General features: G+C 33.6%; 1 protein-coding gene across 1 annotated transcript; it reads right to left on the reverse strand.

Annotated features, from left to right (window-relative positions):
* Nucleotides 1-10,220: 10,220 nt before the first annotated feature.
* Nucleotides 10,221-27,497, reverse strand: LOC117317952 (neuronal acetylcholine receptor subunit alpha-2-like). The gene is given in 8 exon segments (XM_033872919.1): nucleotides 10,221-10,372; nucleotides 10,375-10,605; nucleotides 11,491-11,869; nucleotides 12,579-12,732; nucleotides 13,151-13,260; nucleotides 15,323-15,367; nucleotides 16,207-16,346; nucleotides 27,395-27,497. Coding segments are annotated over 8 exon segments (1,161 nt in total). The 5' UTR covers nucleotides 27,456-27,497; the 3' UTR covers nucleotides 10,221-10,331.
* Nucleotides 27,498-27,821: the final 324 nt, after the last annotated feature.

A 27,821-nucleotide genomic window follows, 5' to 3' on the forward strand; every position in this document is an offset into this window, starting at 1 on the left:
CCAATGGGAGAAAAGAGACCATTTGTATTCACCGTAGGGGAATATGTACATTTCACCGTATCGCAATTCAAATAAAAAAGAAACCCCTACTTTGATGGTGCAACAAATTTTTGTGTTGTAATCATACTTCATTCGGAAAATCAATATACCCAAAACAGATTTTGGGTTAGATACAATATACCCACAATGAACTACACCGTACAACTGTTTCGTCCTTTTAGGACTCGTTAGTTTGCTAAGAGGCTAAAGTGTTGATAACTAAGGGACGGGCAAAGACCCTAAAAGGTCGAAAAAAAACCCCAACTAAATCTGAATGGGGAGTGCAATCATGTTTTTTGTTTTTGTTTTAAGAAGTTTAACATCCTCGCAACGGCCAAGGTCATATGAGGACGGGTATCAGGAAGACGCCTACAGAGTAAGACAAAGCAAGAAATTCCCTCCCCGCTCCTACAAGCGTCCTTATATAAGAACGGTCAGATCTGTTTTTAAATATGCCATATACATTATACGGTTTATCCATACGGTTATTAAAAGCCACATGACTTAATGTTTTACTACATTACTTCAATATGTGTGGCTGATGATATAGTTGTATCTTCATAGAAGTTTCTTTTTCGCGATTTCGTATCAATCTCCAGTATGCCACATTGCTTTACTATAACTCTCGGTGGTTTTGTGAACAACACAAGAGAGACTGAATATACTAATTCATCAAGGTAAAGAACAATGTATAAAGTTGCTGGAAAAGAAAACATATTAATAAACAAATGTGTCATTGTTTTATTGATGAAATTTATAAAAGATGTTTGATTGAATCTGCGAACTGAATAGTAAAATGGCAAGCAATCTTTAATGTGTAAAATGACAATTATCGTTGAATATTTTACTTTCTAATATTAGATGGTTTTGAGAAAATTTTACTGGACCATTATGCACCAATTGACTAATTGATACAGAATATAAATGTAATTTTGTTAGACTTCGTACGACTATGCCACGTAAAGGTCAACGAAAAACGTTCACTGCAGATCACTGACTAGTTTTTTCTCAATGGCGTGCTGATGTAAACCCATTTTATATCAGTTATGTTTACTATTCAAACACTAATTAGACTCTAATTAGTTCAAATAAACATACCACTTTGGAATGTTAGGTCATGCTACTGAACAATAGAAATTTTCTTTGAAGTGAGCACCACTATAAATGAAACTGTACCTATTCATTTAATACATGCGTTTGCAAAATAAACAAAATAATAAATAAATAAATACAAAGAGTGTTCTTTTCCAGTATTTTTTACTATTTTAATTTATTAAATGTCGAGAAAGTACTTACCAATATTAATAAATGACAATTACAGACGTACAAACACAGAATCGTAGATTTCTTGAAGGATAATTATCAACACTGCCCAGAGCGAGATGAATTGGGAACTGAAAGCGCATGACACACCGTATGAGGCAACTAAATTTGATGATGTTTCAATTTTACAAATAACAAATTTATGTTAGTAAACCAAACAATTGACTTACATAAAAAAGATTATCAGATCATTTTATCTATTTTCTATGAAAAAGCACATCCTGCCCTTATCAAATGGCTACTTATGTACCGTAATCTTGCAATTAACACGCGGGTGAATATAAATGTTCCGATTGGGAAACGGTGAGGAAAAAGATTATGTTAGCATAATAATGAAAATAATTAGGTGAGTGTATGACCTGAATAACTCGTGGTAAATAGATAAGTTGTTGCCCTTAAGCAGGGCATTGACTTATTACGACACTTGCCATAAACAGCAATCTATCTCGACTTTAAAGCGACACGAGTCGTTAATACATGTAATGCGGTAACTACTTGGTAATGTATTTAAAACATAGAACCCTAAGTTTAGTGTGCATGTAAAAGAAATAAATGCTTGATCATGAACAGGGAACATTTTTAACGTAAATCGTACTCGGCTAGAAGTGTAATGTTAATTTGGAGCAGACAGAATCTGACCACAAATACAAATCAAGTAAGCAGTGTGCCGTACACTCTTACATTGTTTTGATTAATCCTTTCCCGATATCTAAAGACAAGTGTGGGGAAAAGTCTTGCTAGGTGAGCTTATCGAAATTTGTGTCATATGCTGAATGTTTTTATAAATAGTTCATGGATAAAAAATCGACTGAGATGAACATTCGAAATGATGTTACTTCTTGACATAACACAAAAGTATATACAAATTAACATATTTGTTTTATAGCAATGAGTAGTTAATCATCATAGTCAAATTCGTTTTGTTTCGATATACTTAACATCATATCGTAATTGGTTTATGGTTTAGCATATCAACTGGATAGGATATACCAAGTGTTATTAACAACGAAAGCCTGACTTTTCCGACACCCTGTCTTATCCGACCATAACGGTCACTCCCCCATCTTTTCGGTTTAGACAGGTTTCACTATTAACGTATATGACAATGAGAGGTCGATAACCATAGTCAAACATTTTCGTACAATATATTCACAGTGAGATATTTCATTTGCATTTCGCCAATACAGGCAATTTACAAAAGACAGTAAACTAGTATATTTTCGCAATATTAAAGTGATTAAAAATATAAAATTATCAGTTCTTCGGGTTTTAAAACTCTTCTTCGTTTAAAAAACAGGGTTTTGCATTACTTTTAAATGAAAAGTCTCTTTCTTCTTATTGACGAATCATATTCCAACTTAAACATATCAACAGTTCACATACCAAGGATGATAACTCTTATATAATAATATATAACGGTAGAAATGTCAACTGTTTATATCGATTTATTTTATTGTTTAGATATTTCGTGCTATTGCTGTATCATTAACTGCTGAAGTAACTATGATTTCTACAACATTTGTTTCTGTGATTGTTTTACACTAAATCGTTGTTTTCTAGGGCCTCGATCAAACCTATTTCTCCGTTAAAATTGAAGGGGTTGAGATGAAATGCGTATCTTTTTCTGTTAAACACAGACATATGTCTACGACACAAATCCTAAAAGTGATAAGATGATTCCCAAATGGACTGTGTTCTATCATGACGTTCGAAACAAAGAGTCGAAACATACCGACTTCAATGTTGATTTTGGTTTCACAGGGTAATGAGCTTGTTTTATATTTCATTTTCTTCAAATGAATCACAGAGGAATCATTGAAATATCTGCTAGCAAAGGATGATACGGAACATTTGGATGGTTTAAAATAAATTGTTTACTGCATTCTGTTACCAATTATTTTATTTGCTTGAGGGTTTTTACTTCTTATCCGTTTGCTATAAATCATTTATTTGCACAGTGCTAAGTTTTCTTTAGTATTGTGTTATTTTCTGTAAGCTGTTAATTCATATCTTAAAAAAATCAGTTACACTTTGCTTTTTCGTCTGTGTTCATTTACTGTTATTTTCAAAATATGTTTGTAGTTTCATTGAAATTACATCTATGAATCATGCCTTTATTGTAAGAAGCCATCAGCACACTTCATGTAAATATTCCTGATATTGATGGAATTGATGAATTTCAAAGAAGGATACTTCACAGCATAACGTAACTATAGAAATCATGAGAAGTTTTCAAACATGAGGATAATTATACTAGGAGCCTCCTGCTTCGGAACTGATTTGGTATTAGGGATATGTCAATACGCAAAACAGGTACTTTCACATTCATTCGGGAACATCTGAATATTCAAGCATATCTAGCCTTTTTGAGAAATTTCTTGTATAAATTCGGTCCTTGATTTGTAATTATTACGAAATGCCTAAGTGAAACCATACTTTACGTTGGAGAACTGATGCTTGGCCTTGGTATTTGTAGCAACATGTGTTAATATGCGAAAACATACGTTTTAATAATACAAATTATCACTCCTTTGTCTATGATGGATCATTATGTAAGTGATGTCAAAATTTGCCGTTGCCGTATTAGATGGTGACATCAGTCTTTCATCGGAAACGGAAATGCTGGAGAATGTATCTAGCGACTTCCAGAAAAGAAAGGAAGGAGGTGACAGTCCGCTTTTGTTTACCAAGAATGAACGTTATGGAAATTTGAAAGATATCTGTCAAGAATTGGCCAGGATGCCTCTGGGTTGCGAGTTCGAAACCTACGTGGGGCAGTTGCCAGGTACTGGCTGTTAATAGGACGTTAAACAAAAACAAACAAACAAACCAGCCAAGCCCTTGAGCCTTTATATTCATAACTGATTTCATTTTCAAGAAATTGAACACAATCTTTGTTCTTACCATGAAAGAAAAGAATCTAATTTCAAAAGACAGGTAATAATTCGAAATTTTAGATTAATCAACATTTATTGCATTTAATATAGCTAAGATTTATTGTTATACAATTTATTAGAAAACAGTTCCGATCAAATTCTAATCAGCTATATTGTACTTTTAATTCCAGGAGTATCGTTTATTTAATAAGCAGCTAATTGGAAATAATGTCGAGTCTATTTTTTTTTATCAATTTTAAGTAGGTCATTTATCATATTTTCAACATTTGAATTGGAAATTGTCTTAACGTTTGGCATCCAAGTGAAAAAAACACTTACATTTATAATGATGGATCAAGGTGCTGCTCATACATATACCTCTTACTCATCTTCAAACTACTCTATTTGTTGCAGATATATAAACGCACTGGAATATGTATCTTTTTATCTTATTCATATCGGAAATGTCAAAGGAAAAAAAAAGAAAATGAATAAATGAAAAATGATAACTAAATATAAAATGAATAAATGAAAAATGATAACTAAAATAAAAAAAGATAAATAAACATATAAATAATAAATAATGAAAATATTGTAATAAGTAGATAAAGATAATAATGCTACGGTCCTTAACAGAGGCAGGTATTATGTAGAGACGCGTCAGGGTTTATTTTCATGAGCTAAAATTTCAAATTCTAACAATTCATTTGTTGCATGTTTTTTATCAATAAACTTATACATAGCCTAATGTATAGAGTGATATATTGGATAATCAGTCTGAAGTGATGGCTTTAGTTGGATGAATAACACGTTGTGCCAGATAGTGCTTGTTATACGTCTGTAATATTTAATAATGCTAGGTTGTTACGTGTGGGTTAGACAGGTCAGAACTCATTTGGAATATCATATGTCCAGCCATACAGTTTTGCTAACTATTATCGTGTCTTTGCATAACTCCGATGCTTACTTTTTTTGCAAGATAGTATTATGCAAATACAGTCCTTGAATCATCCGATATTGACATATTAACTTCGGCTTTTGTGCCGTAATCTGTACCGTTTCATTTCTCTTTCAGGGATTAACGAGATAAACATTACAATGATAGAATATTTCATAGAAAATGATGCTAGCTGATATTTTTCTAATTATGTAGTTGGAAAGGCGGCATATATATCTATATGATGCGGTTGAATCATGTTTTAAGTCATGACGTCACATAAGCCAATGGGTATAATAATGTTATGGTTTGATTGGTCAATTGTCGTTCGAAAACACCTGCAAAATGCTAGTTGAGCATATCGTTCTCTTGAACATGTCAAGAAATACGTTTAATACCGAGAAAACAGAGCAAATTTTAAACAGTTTATCAGGTTTCAGGCATGTATGCTTTAAAACAGCACATATCTATCTGTCGAAAACTAAGCAAACATTCTGTTTTTCGTACAATGTATATGCATAATCAATACTCTGCGCTTGAAAGTTGATGTATCAGAATTTCGCAAGACAAGTCAAAGTAAATTATGAAATTGTTGGTTACCGCTTATCTACAATTCCATATGCTGCAATATGATATATAGATATTACCCATGATATCAGGCATGGTGATTACAATAAATATATATTAAGTGCCATTAAGTTGGTTTTAATCAAAATTGAATGAAGTTTGATCAACTGTAAATAAATGGTAAATGATGTTTATGACTGAAATTATTTCATTTCATGTTATTTCATAGCAATACTGGATAACTATATTCGCCTAAAGAATTGTGTCAGTTTGTCTTAACTAACGAAATTCTGATTTATGTATAATTATAAACTTATTTCACTCAGAATTTGTTTCGTGATTTATTACCTGAATGCCTGTTATCCTCACAATAAATATAATTATCACAGTAGTATAACGTTATTACTATACATAATTAACAGAAAAACAATTAAAAGAAAAAGCAACAACAGGAAGAAGAATGGAAACGAGGTTGACCTTTAAGGTCAACTGGTGTATACAAAATATACTACTGCTATAAACGTACCAGGTATAACACACAATACACTACCGGTGTATACAAAATGTTAGGAACATTTTAGTTACAATTCATGCAATTATGTTTAGATGTTAGTGTAAATTTATTGTTAACTTCTTTAAAAGCTGTTTTTTGCTTTGATTGTAAAAAGGTTGAGATTTGTTTTCGTAATAGTTTAGTGTTTCACTTAAGACCGTATTACTAACACTCATTATATATTTGATACAAATGTCTGAGCAAGTTAGACGCAATGCGGTGGTCGGCGCAGGTATATCTGGTCTGGCTACTCTAAGGAATATCCTCTCATCAGACCGGAGGTACATACCAGCATGCTTTGAAAGAGGAAATGACGTAGGTGGAGCATGGTTGTATAATGAGAACACAAACTTGGATGAGGACGGGATACCCGTGTTCTCTTGCATGTACCGTGACATAATGTAAGCTGGTATTAATTAGTATAATGCATTAGATTGCATGTAAGTTTTCTGTTTTCCATCAGGCATACACATTTGTTTACAGATTAAATAGTCGTAACATTCGCTCCTACTTTTAATACACCAGAGATACCAAAGTCAAGCAGATGTTCGAATGCATTACGCTCAGAAGTAGTCGAATATTGGCTCACTGGGAAAGGAGATTCCATTTGAACATTACATGTTGTTTATTGAAACACGAGTTCCCGATTGAATATCATTTACCGATTATTTTACTGTAAATCATTTTTTATTGGACAATGACTTTTGTTCAACACGAAATCATCTTTACCAAAAGATATAACTTATTTAAAACATTCGTTATAAACAACATTTAAAGACTTTTATCTCGTTATTATCAGCTATTTGTATTGACATTTTGTATTTCTGCTTTTATGAATATTATTCAGAACCAATTCAATAAAGCAAATAATGGAGTTTCCAGGTTTCCCAAATATGGATCCAGATACAAACTTTTCCTTTGGTTATGGACTACATCAAAAGATTTTCAGAGCACTACAATATTGAGAAGTATATGGTAAATGGTAAATATTTTCTTTCAGCTCATGTACTTTTTGTAAATTTCCATTTTCATTGATATTTTTGTGTAAAAGCACATGATAATTGTTAAACATAAAACATAAAAACACTGATAGAGTGGAATTGATTTGATACAATTTCTATTGATAATTTTAATGTAGAATCGACAATGTTACTATCATAAAATCGTTTGTTATATGGTGTTAGATATAAAACTAACACAATACATGCCTTGTTACCACAGTTATAATTTTGAGAACATGACAGGACCTCGGTTTGGCCTAGATTTGTATCTGTTATAGTGTGGTGGAGATGAGGCAAAGATGCTTAGCCACTTTTGCGTTTTGCGTTTCTCTCATTTTTCGTTTTAAACGTTATTTCAATGAATATTCATTTTGCTCCTTGGAGTATGATGACTGGTTTGCACGTTGTCAGTATGATATGACCTGTTGGGATGTCCTGCCGGGTGTCTTTGGCAGTATGATTCAGTGAGGTAAATACAAAATCGGCAAAAGTTCAGAACTATCACAAAAATACTTTACACGAACATACGCAGCCTACCAAAATACACATACACACTCACCACACGCATGAATATCGCACGCACGGGAAGCTGTTAATATAACGTTAAACAAACAAAACTAAAACAAATTACGATTTTAGTTAAGCCTTTGATTTCTGTTCGATAACATATTGAGACCGATCATTTGTTCCTGAAACTTTCATTAATGTAACATCAAATCACATTTAAGTGGCTAATATCTAATGCCCCGGTATGTAGCTCTAATTTTGTATAAACACAACTGTTTTGTGTTCTTTTTTTGTATTTTTAGACTAACACATATGTTACGAATGTGAGCCCTAAAAGCGATGTGAGGTTTCCCGAATGGACAATTTCCTATCACGACACTCGGAACAAAGATCTGAAACATATAGATGTTGATGCTGTTCTTGTTTGATCCGGGTAATACGTTTTTTTACCAAGATTTGTTTGGCGGAGAAAAAACACATGTTCTAGCAGGTAACAAAGAATTATTGGAATCTGATCTTTCGAAACTGGATGGGATCCAACCATGTCCTAAATCCTTTGAGTTTGTTCGTGGTTTTATTGCGCGGGATTTCAAGTGTAACGTTACTTCATTTCGTGGTAGAAAATTTCAAATATCTGAAGACAGAGAATCATACAAGCTTAAAACACAACACAAGAACATTTATCATCTCATTACATAATATGTACTCGTATTAAGTCATAGTCATATTGTATACTGATATTAGAAATAGATAATGATAATAATAATAATAATCTACGTTGATTATAGACTACATTGTTTGGTGTACGTTGATCAACACAGACGTTGATTATTTTCATAAATCTTGAACATAATCGACAAAGTTTTCTTTTTTTCTTTTTCTTTTAATCAGAAAACATTGTTGAAGTCGAATTATTTTTCATCATTTATCCCTTTTGTTGAAGAGCAACATATAAAAATATGAACAATTGTAGACAAGAGTTTTATTGTTTAAATCCATATTCTTATTTCCATACTAATTAAGCTAATCAATATTGAATTTTTTAATAACCTATTCCTTGTCAAAACATGAAGCAAAAACAAAAAATCTTAAAGATTATCATGCTAAATTCCAAGAAATGAAAAATAATATCTTGATTCTCGACATCAAAACAGATTGTTCGTTAGTAGAACATATGTGTCCCACTATTTCAGATCAAGTTCACCATCAAAAAAATCAAATCAACTTGTGAAAACTCTATACACTGATGGTAAAGAACAATATATTGTAAGTTGACAGCTGCGATAAAAATCACTGTCCGTGTATATATTACGTTATTTCTTCACGGACATTGTATATACACCCGTAAGATGCTTAAGATTTACGAATTTTCTCGTTTGAATAACAATTATACAAAGTTTCATGTGTTATCTCCCTTGAGAAGTCATCACAGGACCACATGATGATAATGCTATATGTATGTGTTATTCCCCTTGAGAAGCCCATGCCGGACCACTAGGCAATAAAGTATTATTTCATCTCATTTTTAGGATCCTCTGTAATAACTTTCATGATTGTTTTGTTTTTATTTATTCTCAAAAGAAATATGGATTCTCGTACCTAGCATTAGCTGTGTTCAATGTAATATTACGATGAGGCAAAGCTTTTACACCATATACTGCTGACTATCAAAGAATTATGATAATTTTAGTACAAAAATACCGGTTGTAACGTAAATATACAAATCACTGTGGTTTCAATGGTAATAAATTATATTTTGCTTTTTGTACATGTATGTGTAAAAAAAACAACAACCAAATACTATATGTCTCTACTATTATTCTCCGACTAAGTAACTTCCGTTGTGGGAAGCGCGTCAAAAATTAATTTGATATATGTTACGTCATACAAATCACGTCTCTACTTTTCAACAAATGTCTCATGCATTAAAACGCCAGAGATTGGATGAGAAAGGATAGCACAGGATAGCATAAGAGATACACTTTTTTTTTATTGAAGAAAGGAATTATCCTTATGTAAATAACTATGACGTATATGCAATGCAATCGTAAGACTAAAAGTGCTTCGACGATAACATAACGGTCAACTAAACCTACCAGACGTATAGGCCACATCTGCATCAACTGCATAACAGACATTAATCATTAACGCCTTGAAATACAATCATGCTGAAATCATTTATCATATCATTATATTGTTTGTAAAGTTATCTTATAATTTATTGTGTATTTCAGTTTTTTTTCTATTCATGTATTTATATGTTTTTGTCTAATTGTAATATCAAGAATGTCATGAATGGTTGACGAATAAAAAAAAAGACAAAGAAAAAACGTCCAGTTCAAAATCAGAATCGATGCGAAATGGGTCATATGTGCTCTGACAAAACGATTTACAAATGGGAACCAATACCGAGAATGAGTAAAAAGAAGAAAGTACAAATTATTGTTAATACGAGAAAAAGAATGAACCAGAACCTATCAAACAGAATGCTGATTTCTTTCGAGGAAAGACAGAAATCCTCAACTTCCTTAGTGCTTTTGTCTATGTCTTCCCAAGCAGTGTTGACAGTTTTACGATCAGAACTCGTCATGTTGTTATCGTTTTGGATGATGTCTTTTTGTGATTCAGTTCGGTTATCTTCGTATTTGCGTTTACATTTGCATTTTTGAAGCACTTTCTTAGTTAACATCTTCAGCCAATTTGGAATATCCATCTGCTCTTCTTGGTGGTAAAGGCGCAAATTCAATGATGTCAGAAAGACGGAAAGTGTTGATAACGTTAAGATCGACATGATGTATATTGCTGAAATATAAAAGAGTTATAAATTATTCACTGTACATATGTCATGCTTTTTATCATGTTTTCCCCTTTTCAAAGCGCATGCAAATGATGACTATTCAAAACAGCTGTAAAAATATATAGAAATATTAGTCTCACTAAGGACCTCGTATTCTCTCTACTACCTAGCCTACTGTATTTATCAGTCAACCCCATCCTCGACCCATGTCATGACAAACGCTAGCCTTTTTCTGCTTTGTTGAATGGGGCCGGATTCGGGATTGATCAAAACTATTTTTTCGTCTTTGTACATAGAATGTGCAAGACGTATACAGGTCATTCATGGATATGGTATGTGGAGGTCAGATATGAATTGGCCAGAGACATTCCAAACTAGTAGTAGCATTGTTTGTTGGTCAGCAAATACAAATATGTGTAAAATATGTTACATTATAAATTGCTAGTGGCTTTAATGTGTAAAATATGTTACATTATAAATTGCTAGTGGCTTTAATGTGTAAAATATGTTACATTTTAAATTGCTAATGGCTTTAATACTGATTCTCACAAAAATACATTAAATGAAAAAACAAGAGTATTAATATATCTTATTAACTCCAACAAATGAAAAGCATGATAAGAACACCTTCCCGATAAAGATTGCTCATGAGACTGAAAGATACATATACAATGAATATGCGGGGAAGATAGGTTTCTTCAGGATGCAATTCATTTTTAGCATCAAATTAAAAAGATGAAATTTGCTCGAACATTCCGGGGGTAACTTTTTGGTACTCTATGAAAACAGCCTATTAATTTCAATAATAACTTTGTAGGAAAATCAATCGCCTTTAAAATGATTTATGTAGATCATTAATTGATAAAGGATGTAAATAAAAAACCTCTTACACAATACTGATGTATGCATTGACGTTGTCGGCATGATGTCTGAAATCAGAGTCAGGAGCAGAGCAAGAGACAGCAGGACGGTGATGCTGAATGAAATCCGTTCCCCTGATTCTACCGGAAGTATGAATACAATCGTTGTTAAGAAGGAGATCAAGACTATCGGGAATATCATATTCATAAAGTAGTAGGTTGGTCTCCTAGCCATATGAATAATGAATTCTAGCTGCGAGTATTTGATCCCGTCGGTAGTCAGTTCACTCCAGGCAAGGGAGGTACTCTCAATGATCCACTCACCGTTAGTTTTGTAATCTTCCAAGTTGATATTGGTCTTATGATGTGATAAATTCACCACATCTATAGAATACCCCCAACTTGTCAACTGCAACACAAAACAATAGCTGTTTATGCATAATATAAATGATCATAATTCCGCAATTGACAATTCCATCAGTTTAATATGGAATTTATTGAACGAGTTCACTTATTGTTTATGTCACAAGCCTTTAAGTGAGTGACATACTGAATAATTTAACGCACTTAATGTGGTTGCAAACACCTACCATTAAACATTTTACAAAAAATAATCATTTCATTTTCAGTGATTATCTAGGCCACGAAGGGTCAAACTTGAAAGAGTAAGATTATTTTATTTAAAAAAAAAATAATAAAAAAATCCCAAATACGATAAAATATTACCCTGTCTGAAAAATATGTTTAAAAATGATATTTTGAGAGAAAAAAATCATTTGTGGCATGTTAATTATGTACAAAGCGAAACCACCACCTCAAGACATGATTACTCGCAACGCCATTTGCTGGTGACGTCACAGTAGGGCTGATGATGCATAATCGTAAAAAATGCATGTTATGTGGAATTTTAGCTTAGAAGTGCAGTGTATGTATCATGTCTTAAAATGCAAACGTTAGAGAACACGTGCAAACAATCAACTTTGATGAAATCGTCTAACATTCTCTGTGTACTGAATGATTTTTGTACAATAAATTTGAATAAAATCCAGACTGCGAAAATCAATATTAATACATGCACTTGATATTAACAGATGATAGAATCATCACATGACACTCACCTCTACGTAACATGTCTGACGATCAAAGGGAAACCACGTGATGTCGACCTCGCAATGTGTGTTGTATATCCCGGGGGGCTCCCATTTCACGTGTCCGTTATTATCAACCCGGAAAAGCAAGTTTGGGTCCGATATCACTGATATCTGGGTGATCCTGAATATCAAGACAAAATATTGGAAAAGGATAAAATATCTACTTTTTGGTGGAGATAAAAAAATATTAATCATAATTTTGCAATGACTTCTTTTGACTAAAACAAAAAAAAAACAACAACAACAAATAAATGTTATTATTGTGCTTTTGGAATTCATTTTTTCAATATTGGGCCGCTTTATCCTTGTAAATTAATGTACTAATGATGTAACAAATACATTTGTGGCATTATATTGATATCAAAATCTCAGAAAAATTTACCGGAATCATACATGTTAATTGATATTTTAAGAAAACAACCAGTTTCGATAGACAAACATAGTTGTTGACTTGCTAACTTGAACAAGCGCTTCATGTTATGTCAATGATATCAAAAGCAGTTGATTATATTTTAGTAAAATGACGTCAGTATACTCACGAGTTATCTACTACTAGTTCCGGTTTCCAGATTGTATCTTCGTCAGAATATATGAAGGAGATGTTATCGTTGGAGGAGGGAGTCCACGTAAGTCTGCTGTCTGTCCAGAACTAGCACATGGACAAGAAGTGCACCGGGGAAAAAATAAAATGTATACAAAATAACATATATCCACACATCAAATGACGAAGGGATACATATTACCAGACCCAGTAAGGGCACAGTACACAGCCAATGTTTCTTCACGTGAAATTCACGTGAAAAATTTCACGTGAAATTCACTTTTTTACCGCTTTTCACGTGAAATTCACGTGAAGACATATTGCCTGTGTACTCACAATCTACAGCACAGTACCTAATCATCGAGCCAGAAATATCAGTAGCTTATACCACTGCACCACATCCATGATCTTAAAACAATCAATTCAATGGCGCAGTGATGATCAGCATGACACCTTGCCATGATCATAGAGACAAGTCGTCTATCATATATACACAGTTTACATATAAAAAATTGAAAAAGACTTAATCATAACAAAGCCTGCGAAGTCAGAAAGGTTCTGCGGAAGTCTTGATTTTTCTTCTTCTTCTTTTTTAAAATGTGTATTATTTTTTAATGTGTATTACCTCAGCCAAGTTAATATGGACGCTTTAACAGAAGGGCGGTCCATTAATGCACCAATCTATATATCAGTCAGAATATAAACATTAATGAGTGTTCCTTTATTTTCTGTAATTTGTAAGTTTGTACTTTTAAAAATGTCATTTATTATTTAAAGTTTTCATAATATCCTATCCCTATATTAAGATCATGTAAAACAGTGTTTTACTAGTATTCTATGTCTGCTCTTAAATCAATCAAATCATCATCATATCTGAATTGATATAGTCATCATCAAAATACTATGAGACGATATATTCGGTACTGTGTACGTTTGTTTGAACTCACAATATTTTCACAAACATTTCGGAATATGCTTTCAAGAAGGACACATTTTCACATCATGCAATCAAACAGACTTGTTAACGTTCTAGTAATTGATTATTAAGACATCCAGGAGCAAGTATATTAAACATGCAGATAAATCCGTAGCATTAAATATGCACGAATAATTATCTAAAAAAAAAAAGAGACTTCGGTCATTCTCCTGGGGTTCGTTCGTAAGGGCACATGACATGATGTACCATGTTGTTGTTAAAGAGAATATACAGAAATAATTATTTGATAATTTTGAATTTTATATACCGCTTAAACACAAGCAGAGCGGTTCATAAATTATTATTCATGTTTTTTTGGACTTAAGCAACCATGCAATGTCTTTCTTAACTACCTGGGGCAAAGAGCCGGAGCTGCTCTTTCGATGCTAACAGTTTACACACGACATTTCTTTCACTGCTCTACCACGTACTAATTTACAGCCGAGTCGTGTCGACAATAACACCCATAAGTTAATGTATTGAATTTTTACATACATTTTAGAGACAAAAAAAATGGTTTATTGAGTTTTCATATATCACTAGCTAAAAGGTTTCGGAAACGTTGATACTGACAACCGCGAGACAATTGTCTTCAAGCTATCAAAAAGAATATGGCATTCATAATATCAAAATATGACAACAAATGATAATGTTTAGGACGATGAAGGCAGAACCAAAACAATATGTTTCGGTTGGCAAATTCGAAATATTTTACAAAAGATATGTTTATAAGATCTACATTAAAGGTATGTAAATATATAAGGACCCTTTCGTAACTTTGATTCTATATTTCAAAATTGACACATATACAATTCAAACGCGGTAGAATAACATCGTCGCCGTCACGATCCCATTATATTTCCGTTACGTTCTCGCGATCTCACTCTGTTGACCTTAAATTTGCAAGATTGCAATTTAGCGAGATGGACCTAAGCGGTCACAATAGAAAACACCCGTCTGCGAATACAGTTTAAAGTCCGACAGCCTTTGTTAAATTTTCCTTGATCAATTAAAATCATAAAAAGGGACTTGGGGCTCCAATATTTTCCCTGTGCCGATATTTTGCTACTGTGCATTGACTACTATAATAAAATAGTCCATTGCTGCTTCAACATTGAGTAACAAGATCTCATTTAGCTCCTTCGTTTAAATCAATAGTACTTACATATATTGAAATAGATTATATTGACTTACCATTGTGAAAAATCCAGCTGTGGACAGTTTCTGTTGCTTTAGATTCTGAAAAAGTAATAATTATTTATTTCCTTCAATTGATATAGCTATTTTTTTCTTTCTGCAATTCATTTCGATGTCTTTGATCAACCAGTTTCGTATGCGACAACCATTGACAACTTGTGAGATATATAATGGATCGCATTGTGAAGCAAGCATAGCTATGTGAAAGAGTTGGCTCAGTATGTTTACATATTTAATGTGGTTTTAGAAATTGTATAAGTCTGATATATCAAGGTCATTTGCTTGAAAGGACAAGCCTCAAACAACAAGATGATATAGACATATATACAAAAAAATGCTAACTCATACTCTATGAAGATGGATATAAACAGTAACAATAAAACAAACAGTTTTATTAAATAATCGCACTTGAAATATGTATGCACATATCACTTGTGCAATATGCACAGGAGCGTTTTCCATTGACTGTGTCATTCTTTAATCTAGAGTGACGTCATAATAATGATGATCCATTATGACGTCATAATACTTTATTCGGAATGGTAAAGGTATTTAAGGGGTCTGGAAATGTATGTCATTATGTTGATGCACGAATGTTAAATGTGTGGTCTACTTCAAATGTCTTTTTCTTGAAATAAATTTCTCATGACAAATGTGCTAGCTCATTGTAAGAGAATGTTTTATTTACTGCAGTATGCAAAGGATAATATATCATAAAGATGTTTAGGTGACGGATGTTTAAAGTCTCAAAATCATAACTTAAGACATAATGTATTGTTGTTTGATATCTTAAATGTTTCAATAGTAATCAATTTTTGAGGACAATTGCTTTTCCAGAATCGGTTCTAGAGAGGGATGATGTATCATTATACAATACTCACTAAGTCATTGATGCTGAGCAGAATAAACTCGACTTCAACCGTCACAATATCCGCGGGCCTTACGAGTCGATTGTATCCTGGCCACAAACTGGTGTGGACAGAGTTTGCCCCGTTCACTGTGAAACATCGCGCGATTCCAACTGTAAGATAATATATCAAATCAGTCAACACATATGTAAATACTGGTCTATGTGTGTAAGCTTTGAGAAGGAAAACGGAATACCAGTTCGAGATTCTAAATCAAATGGACATTTTTGTAACTTAATCAATAATTGCATACTTATTTCCTTTTTTAAAATCCGAAACAAGTAATATCAACTTGTATCTCTTACTCTTATTAGTCGAGATTGAAACACGTAGAGGAATCGAACCCTGGTCACATAGGTGGGATTCGGGTATGCTAATACTTTGCCACCTCGTCATTTTTCATTTATTCTTTTCAATATTGACTAAAGGGGTCATGCGACAGCTAAATGACAAAACTGTATAAGGATTCCTTGCCAGGACTGACTAGGGTGGCTAATTTTAGCCATGTGATATAGTCCTGTCGCTTTGTCGCGGTCAAAAGCTACAACAATCCGATATCTAATAGCTAAAATGTCGATAGCACAACATGCTGTATGCGCTAAAGGTGTTATCAAAGGAAGTGACAGCTACAAAGCGACAAGCTGACAACAACAACTGGCTTCAAACGAGAAGCCATATCTCACGACCCTTGAGTTGACTATCTAACCAGCTTCGTCGGCTATTCGATTAACGCGTGTTTCGATATAGTTATCCATCGATAACCATAACAAACTTATCGTTAATACTTAGAAAACGGATGTTTGCTATGACAACATATTCTCATCTGCATCCAGAATCGATAGCATACTCAGGCATTGACGCCATTTATTATCCGTCTTTATACATTATCGCCTTGTCAGTTCCAAATAAGAATTATGTAATGATAATATGTTGTGATGCCGGATTCATCAACAGCAGTACCCTAAATGTATACTTCAATGTCAAATAAAGTAGGATAAGATACACATATTGGCCACTGTTTAAAGATAAACAACCAAATAATGGTCTTAAGTCTAAAAACAACCTCTTAAAATATAATCGTTTACGTCATCTAAAAGACAGCATTTCGACTTGGTATGGATAAATGATTGATCGTTAACTTGTAAGAGTAACGTCACTTCATTTTGAAAGTAAGTCTAGATGGCTATCAGTGATTTTTAATTAGCAGATTGGTAAGAAATAGAGTATATAATCTATTATTATAAATTTATTGATAAGAAGATATTTTACCAGTATTTGTGAATATTTTTGGTAGAATCACATGTTTAATATACACAATTTTTGTACTCACAATACACTACGCGATTTATATGCCTATAAATAATGGACTAATCATATATTCTGAATCAGACATCGAAGGAAGTCCTGCAAGTGCGGACACAAAAATAAAGCACTAGTACTTCAATTAACCGTTTACGACTGACATCAAGTCCGTCTGATAGGATTTAAATTGATGTCACGTGTGGGAATGTCTCACTTGCACGAAAAAGATCCCTCGGTGATCTTTTGGTGTGATAACGCCGGCCCAGAGGATAGGGTATTTTAGGCCAATATTTAATATTTCGAAATATTTTTAGGCGTTTAGATGGACTTCAGAAACCTTGATAAACCAAATTCCCAGGATAGGGTCTTCTCTCGTCTCCCTTCATTTCCTTCCGCTTGAGTAAGCCTAACTGCTACTAAATAGTGCTAGGTTAGGACCCATTCGAATCTGGAGGTCGCTTTCAAAAATTAATCATACCATCAATTAGACAGGCGACTCTCTTCCACCCCACTTTCTTTTTAATTCTATACTGTTCCCATTCTACTCAATTTCCTATCTATTCTCTTCCGCTGAAAGGCCACAAGGCCGTAATAGTTTTTTTATTTTATTTTCAAAGAGATACAGATACAAAAATGTCCTCATACATGAGGGCTAGCATTCGCCATGTTTCTTTCTTCATATTCCGATGAATGTATTCCTGTGTGTTTTTTTCCACCGATGACAATGGGACACTTAAGTCTTTGTAAAGTCTAATATTTTCTATTTGTTTATTTAAAAAAAAATTCAATGTGTTTATTTTTCGTTTCGTTTGATTTCGTTTCGTTTCGTTTGATTTCTTTTCGTTTCGTTTTGCTTTTGTTTTGCACTTTACAGGTACCCTTTTAAATCCTCCAAATGTTACATACATTACTCTTATAAAACCCATAACCTGCACTATTACCACAATCCAAATGTTACACACCTTACACTATTACCACAATCCAAATGTTACACACCTTACACTATTACCACAATCCAAATGTTACACACCTTACACTATTACCACAATCCAAATGTTACACACCTTACACTATTACCACAATCCAAATGTTACACACCTTACACTATTACCACCCTCCAAATGCACATCTTACATATTGTATCAACAGAATCATAAGTGCGTTTATACTGCTGTAAAGCAAAATATCAAATTGAAAAAAAACTAATGATAAAAGGGCAGCGCAGAATAATGGTGGAGCAAACCTTAATTCTGTGTCACTTTGAAAAGTATTCGTTGACATATATGTTTATATGTGTACTGAAACTATTTCTTGTTTAACGGAGGAATAAGGGCCTATTAATTATTAGTACTATTGTGTTTATTGTATAGTACATGTCACTCTATATTTAACTTGGCAAATGATATTAGGATGTCAGTGATGACAGTTATAGTATTCATTTATGTAATTTAAAAAGGTTCTAAGGCCATGAAGCAATTTTATACATGTTTGATCTTTATTTTATTTTTTCATTTTTTTATTTGATGTCATCACTCTCCATGACCTTTTCTGTGTGAGACCGGGCCCATCAGATTTAAACTGAAGATCATTTATGATCCCGGAGCCTTGGTTACCTAACTAATGTGTATAGTAGCAAATGTTCTGCCTCCTTAAATACACATCCAATGATCCTTTATGTTTCAAAGATAAAAATCTACTAATTTATATATTTTTCAATCGGATAACTACCTTGTATTAATGGATACGCATTATTGATCATTAATTCAATTTGATTACTTCCATCAAATATCACAAATAAAAACGATGTCAATAACATCCTACACATTAATTAATTCAGACGAATTTTGCTCTTGATAATAATACCGCTGGGAATATATATAGAAATAGTTTTTGTCGATCCAATATCGATCTAATATGACCTTGACGATATGGGACTGTTTTAACCCGAATATTGTTAACGTGCACGTGTAGCGTTAATCATTTTTAGCTCATCAGCTTGGATTGCTGAATTGTGATTGTGCAAAATTCAGGTTTTGTACAATTGCTGAACTTATGTTTTAGTTGCTGATAAGTTACTGAAATTTGAGTTCGCCAAAATTAATACGTTTTGACAAATCACAGAAAAAAATCCAAAGAGATACAGTTTTACAAGTTAATTTTTTTTTTATACCATAACGGAATATAAACATGTATGTACAATAATAAAAGAGTGTTCCCACAGTACTTAATATAGACAATCCTATACAGAAACTACAATTAACGCAGACATTAACGGAATTATTACAGTACGACAAAAAAAATATGTAGTGAATGTAAAAATAAAATATTTATAATATAGGCTCGTTTAACATCGATTATCTCGGATGTCTCGAGATTTTTTTCGATATAACGAGGTCCAATTATATGCCGCACTTATAAACAGCTTATATGCTTCTTCCCTAATCTTCTGCGCTGTTTGTATTAGAACTTAGCTAGATCGTAAACACGTTCATACGAGTACAATGTACATAATCCCTTTAATGTTTTTTTTCAAATACACGAGGTCAATACACTAATAGATTTCAACACTATCAGTTTCTGATGATATCATCGACATGTTTAATCAGTATTAAAATACGTGTGATGACTAATCTCTGGCCAAAAAAGCCCCCCCCCCCCCCCCCTCCCCCCAATCACAGTACGTGTTATAATTATGTCACGTTAAAACATTCTACCTAAATCAGAATCAGAGAAAAGGTGCTCCGTCGATATATAATGCATAACAACATTAAATGAATGTTTTGGTTGCTATCTCATCATTGTTTTGGAATTATCAATGTCTGGAAACTTCCGGGGAGGAAGAGAATGAAAAAAACTGAGACAGACAGATAGAGACGGAGGCTACGGACCAAATACACAAACCACTGTGCATTACCGGCGACATATCTCGTGGAAATGTCATGCAACACTGGTATATCATCACACTGTGACATTGTCGATAACTGCCAATTATCTGCCATTACTAATAAACAATTACATAATAGGTCATTTACATGTGAAATGCTGGCAGGCAGTAGAGATAATACTAGAGACAAACACTAATGGGCTGGAGAGGTCATCTTGAAAAGGCATATAGAGGATGCATCTCTCCAATTTGAAGCAATTTATGTTATTATGTTATTATTTTGTTAATTTGTATTGCATAAAGTAAACACCAACTACACCCACATTGACAGTTGATCACTGTTGATTATGGTGTATTATCATGCTTGATAATAGACAAAGATTATAAGACTCTATCATATGTGGTCATGTAGGATAGGGATATTCCACCAGAGGGGTCACAAAATGTGGTAAAACCCGAGGCTCCGCCGAGGGTTTTACCACATTTTGTGACCCAGAGGGTGAAATATCCCTATCCTACATGAACCACATATAATTGAGTATTTTTCTCTCATTCCCCAACCTAAGATATGCAAAAATAGGCACTATCTGTCGATAGCATTCTCAGATAGACGCCATTTTTTCTCAATCCAAACTTTTTTTCTACTGCATATAATAAAAAAGAACAGCGCCAATCGATTTACCATACCCCATATATGCAAACGACGTTTGCTGTTCTAAAAACGAAGGAAACCATTCATTTCCACAGTCTAACGTTGTTTCAGCAGCCCTGGCATTGCAAGCGAAGCCAAATCACTTGATGTCGGCCAAGCTAGTGTGTCATTTCGCGTGAAAATATAGTTCCATGTTTTATTAATAAAAAAACAATAAAAGAACGTGTTTTTTTTTTTACATAATTTATATCATAAATAAAAAAAATATTATCTGTTTTCGGTTCGGCGACCTACTTTTGTATCATTGCGCGCGCGTGGCTATCCTACACCGGAAGCGAGGTAATACACACACAGCAAGCATGGGTGTATTTATCTGGACAGACCAGTATGATACCGGTAGGGATGAGAGAAGATAGATTTATTACCCTGCAGGTAGGACGTAAGAATTGTACCTTCTGCCCCCATTGCATGATCGTAAGAGGCGACTAAATTTGGGATCTTATCGTTTCTTTCTGAACAACTTTCTTCTTCCTAATGTCTCCCTTGACAATGCCTCACTTTTGGCCTTTAGTTGAGCGTTTGCCGCTGTGAGGAAGGCTTTGGGTTTTGTCTCCTCACCGCGACATACCAGAATCTTTAAAAATGGTAGTAGTACTCCTGCTTAGCGCTCAGCATATTAGGAGTGGGACGACTGCTTCGCCCGTTGCCAGTATATTGTGACCGGAAGGGGTGTCCTGCTTGGTGTCCTCGGCAGTATGATTCACTGAGGTAGTACTATAAATCGGTTAAATTCCGGACTATCACAAGGAGACTTAACACGGATATACCGTATCCTCCCAAAACACACATACAAAACCACACGCAAGCATATCGCACGCACGGGAGGCCGTTTTTACATGACCTTATCTGTTGATAGGACGTTAAACAGATAGAACCAAAAATTACGTCGGCGACGACGACGTAATCGTCGTCATTGAATCACTTCATAATCTTTGTCATCCATCATATCGTCATTCTGAGGAATTTAAATAATATTTCAAAATCCATTATACAAAAAACAATAAATGTAGAATACTCCTTTGAAAATGAACAAAACAAATTGTAACACCTGTCCCATACCGTAATACTATGAAGGATGATTTGTTTTACATTGCCCTTGTATGACTAGCCATGGATGCTGGGGGCCAGAATATGCAAGAACGTTAATTTACAAAAGTTTCGAATGGTTATAATGATACCTAATAATGCATAGATCATTTTGTTTTTACATAATACGTGTATTAAAATGCATTTACAAGTCTTTCAAACACAGATTACCTGGAGTGATGATTATGTATCAATATTACAAAAACTTGAACAAACCCTCTCGCTAGTGGCTATCCATGTGGAAATAGAACAAAATGCCATATGTAATGCAGCTGACATAATACTTGAGTATTTCATTTAGACCATCGCTGAAGGTGCAATCAAAATCAACAGCAATACAAAGAGAGAATACGGCAAGACATTATGTTGTCTGATTTTATATAAATGGGAATTGTTCCCCTTGCGATACATTTTTGCAACAATCCCAGGTTTCATTAATATTCCTTACAGATACTCATTAACATAAATTTTTCCATGCGAATTTAAGGAAAGATATTTAACTAAAATCTCCCTCAAATACAAAAATGCTTTCTGATAGAAAATTTCCAGTTATGACACTACCTTATGTTGAAGAATGATGTTGAAACTGGAAACTGATATATTTCCTAATCTTGCATGTATTTATAAGATAAAGGACATATAAACAACTTAGGTTCATATGTTTGGAGATCATCTTCAACTCCATTCGCACAAGGTTATCTCGGAGTTGGTGGGATTATGACAAAAGCTTCCCGATATCCCCACTATTCATCGTCAGCTGAAAGGCCGTAAGGCCGTAATAGCGGACGTAAAACCCATAAATAAACCCACTATTCGGAGTAACCGAGTATACTAAATACTGTATATGCAATATGGAACTGGATTGTTACTTATTTATGTTTGCGTAATATGGAACAATTGCAAATATAACGAAATCAACTTCCCATAATTACCAACTATTTGGTATTGAATTGTCTATATATACAATATTTAAATATTACAAAAGTACGAACTTTAGCTACAGCTACAGTTAGTGTAAAACGTATATGGCCCATGACAAATCTACATAAACCGGTATGAAAAGATAGCTATACACTGGAGCATTAATAACGTCCTTCTTGTTCAACAGATAATATGAAAATGACGCGAAAATGTATATGATTTAATTTCGATTTCAAATGTTTCAAAATGCAGAAACGTAATTGTATCACATCAAAAGCATTTGTGATATTGCATGACATCAACAGCATTTGTGATACTCCGATCGTCAAAAGAGTGAAACCAATTTGAAGGAATGGTAAGTAGTGGAAAAGGATAGGAACAAAATGACAAATAATGAAATATAGACAGATTATATTCATGGAACACACCACAACTCCGAACGAAAACCAGACTTGATTACCAACTGATAACATTAAACTCATATAGCTTAAAGCTGAGTTTTTTGTTTTTTTTTGACGCTAAGCAAAAATATCGACTTGTCGACATTATTACTTCGTAATCTGCTACCTCTCCCGTTTGACCTATATATAAATGTCAGTTTCCTAACCGTTGTTAAGGCGTTTCGTAGTTTATTTCCCATTAGCACGAGACATATTTCATTCCTAATAGGTTTCTGTCATCATTTCCATAACACTTTTTACGGTATCTGTTAAATGAGCTGAATCAACTATTGTTTCTCTTGAGTTCAATCAATAAATGCCTAACCTTGCTCTTAACACAATTATGTTATTACAAGATAGTGTCTATTCTATTAAATGTAAGTTTTACGCTGACAATGATTAAGCTTAATGACTTGAATAAGTCTAGTATGTTTAAACCCAATCAGTTATTCATTGATGAAAATATGCAAAAGCCTAATAATTTAAGTTTTTAACTTTATCAACTTAACCCAGGAACGACTTGCTTTCACATCTTCATCGGGATGTAAATATATGGAAATGATTTTTATAATCTGCCAAGATAATTGTGTCATAAGCAAGGAAGTAAATTAGTGTATCGAATGGAGTTTCAATTTGAGTAATATTCTTGTGTTGTATCGTGCTAAATATGACATATGAAATGTTGATATTCTTTAAAATGATGGTATCAAGAATGATTTTGTAGTGTGTATGATGGAGGAAGTAAGAGTGGGTATCCATGCCTTTTTGTAATGCACATTATACTGCTATCCAATGAGTTGTAAAATTATTGAAATACATTGAATTGAAATTGAATGGAACCAATAACATTATAAAGACTGCGTTAAAGCGTCATTTTACTGAACTGTCGCAGACAGATCAGCAGAATATTTCTCCCAGTTCATTATAATGATACTGGAATGGATTATTGCGTCAACCGTTTCCTGGTTTCTAATAACAGCGAAAAAGTTTATGACTGATTGTGCATTAAATCAAAGATGTTATCGGAGGAGTTATGACGACGCGGCGTGATGTCCTATGAACAATTATATCGAATTTATTCCGACAGCTAAAATAGTTCGTTCTTTTCGCGTTTTATTTCCATCCCATCTCAGTATTGTATAATATGCTAATGAAAGTAGGTTTTTCATGTCTTCTTAATTCAAACAGTTTTAAATATCTTTGTTTTGTTGTTTGGTCCGTGTGTAATGTTGCTTCCGTTCGTCATAGGCGTTCATGATCTCGTGCAGGACAACGATAATGGCGCGCTCTACACAGTGAACACAATTGATGTCTTTTTCTATTTTCATATAAAATGTTGGTAAAATGTGGCCGACCTTTAGATATTTAGATGTGAATGTATTGGTTTGCATAATAATCGTAACGCCTCGCACTTGTCACGTTAACATGAATAATTTCCCTACATAATAGATGAATACGCTAAGTACAATCGCGATACAAAGGCTGTTCCGATAACCTAGGTTTTTAAAATCCACGTCAACGATATGTATAACACCAGAGGATCCCAATAGAATGTGAAAACCTGACTTCATGCATCCGCAAGACATAAGATCACTGATCATCTTAGAACTGTTAGCAACTCACCGTTGCATCCACGTGGCTATTGTTTAGTGAATGGATAACATATTTGTCGGAGCAGATACAATCAAACATCGTTGTACCGAATTAAATAGGTTTTTTGTTGTTGTTGTTTTCGAGTCATGCCGTCTACGAGTCGCCTGAATGCAAGAAAACGAGGTTTGAATGTATGTGACAAACTTGCCTTTTTCATTCAAATTGTTTTTTGTCTTCACGGACCGTCTTTTAAATCTGACCTGTAGTAGAGGATGTAAAATACTAATCTTTAAGTCCCCTACTAATGAAATATGATATATCTCTTGGAGAAACTTTCTCAAAACAAAAGCCCTGATGGTCCCGTTATTTTTGCCCCTTTCAACATGTATCAGTTAATATTTGGAGACGTTTGTAACCCCCATTCCACAGGGGTATCTTATCTCTGTTGTGTGTCATTCGTCGCCCATCAGGGTCTAATAGAATCTTTCACCCCTTTTAGGGTGAGATAGGGGGATCTCAACCCGAAGGGGGGAGATTGTTAAATTCCCAAACACGAGCCTTGCCGAGTGTTTGGGAACTTAACAATCTCTCCCCGAGTGTTGAGGTCCTCCTATCTCATCCCAAAGTGGGGTGAATGATTATTTTATTTTTCTTTTACCCTGTTTTCCTATCGTCGTGTGAACCAAATCAAAACGTATGTAAACAACAACACGTGGACGGGGGATGACTGTTGTGATAAGGCTGTAGTAGACGCTTTACACCTTACGATGTTGATTCCATACAAAATATAATTCCGATAAGCTTATCAAAATGAACACCAAACACTCAGGTAACTCTGACAATTAATACTTATTTTAACACACTCTAACGTTCCGGGTCAGGTCATAGAGATGTCACTCTATCGAGAACAAGAGCACGCTCAAAGAGCACATGTAGCTTGTCCTTTCCCTAGGGTGAGATAAGAAAGTCTCACCCGGTAAATATCCCTGTCCAGGGTAAGAAAGATACTGGTCTCATCCCTGATAAGTAAAATGCTTCAAACGATAATTATCGTGTTTAGGTACTGTCAGAAAATAAACCATACCAAATCCTTTGAGTTATGTGTGATTGTTAATTGTATTGATTCACAATTATACATCCGTGAATTATTGATGCCTTCAATTAAGTCAACCAATTGTTCTCAAGATCGTTTGCAAACTGTGACATTCTGCGTTACAGACGAAATTTTCGTAGGAATAGTACTATCACTTAAAAGTCTAAAAGCAATTCAAAATCGGAGCTTAGGCCTATATTGATTAGTGAATTAGTAAAATATTTTGCTTTAAAAGGTAGCTTGTCCGAGTTAGCACATTGGTGTCATGTAAAAATAGACACTAAATGTTTTCATAGAGGTATTGCCTTTATAGTAAAGATAAATGAATGTATACTTACATTAACGTGTTATCAAACATTCCATACAATTATTCTGTTTGATACTAGATAGGATTCTGCACCATTGAACGGTATCAACATATCTACGTTAGTGAATGATATTTGTTATTACTAAATGATTATTTGGAAGAAAGACGCAATATCATTAAGAAAACAACATTTTATGTGTTTGTATTGGACGTTCAAATGTATTAAACAACTCTTAATATGCTTTCAGTGAAAATAAACTTTTATTTCGTTGGTATAAATATTTTCAGCAATCTTTTCACTTACAAAATACATATACAATAATGATTAGTCTTTTTACGCCATGGTTATATTAAACAATAACTAGTGAAAAGTTTATGCTACACTATTATATAAATTTTAGTTAAAACAGAGTATCATAATTGTGCATGTGTGATAAGACTCCTTTTTTGGACACAATTATATCTATGATTTTTATGCGCCAGATCATTAATGCATTCAAATAACTTTATAAACTATGCTCATCCGACAATTAAAATATCTTCCTTTATAAAATAAATATAACAAATTCATTAAGTTGAACAAAATGATGTAATGCTATAGGCTTTGTATCTCCTATTTTGTATTTAACATTGACCCTAACAATATTATACAACCTTTCGCTGTATTCAATATCATTAAAATATCAACGCATTCCCCGTATATACTGAATAATCAAAAACTTTCCGTTCACATATAGATTGGGAAACCGCAAAATAATTCTGAATTTCATCACAAAAATATATCATAAACATCACGTCTAACTAATGAAAAGCATTTACTTACCGTTACAGAGAAGCCAGAATCCGGTAACAAGAATACCACACTTGAAAATGTCGTTTTTCATCGTTGGTATGGAAATGCTGTTCTGATCTGTGAAATATACATTCCCAACGCTTCTGTATGCTTAATGCTTAGTGCTTCTCTTGTGGCAATTATATATAGTCTAGCAGTTGAAAATCAATACGAACGCGCCCTTCAATGTTATTGATCTACCTCAATAGGTTAAACGATTCTATTATTTATGTAAATAACATATAATGTCGTCTTTCAGTTGGATTCCTGATTCAAACAGTGCATTATCACTTTATCAATAGTCAATACATTCGAGTGAGGTTGGATCTGCGTGTTAGTGACTTCAAAATGATAAATGTCCAATAACGATATGCAGTAGAAAAATGACATTTTTTTTATTTACTAAATCCATCTGTTT

This window comes from Pecten maximus, chromosome 19, assembly GCF_902652985.1.
Source record: "Pecten maximus chromosome 19, xPecMax1.1, whole genome shotgun sequence".
In the NCBI taxonomy this organism is placed as follows: domain Eukaryota; kingdom Metazoa; phylum Mollusca; class Bivalvia; order Pectinida; family Pectinidae; genus Pecten; species Pecten maximus.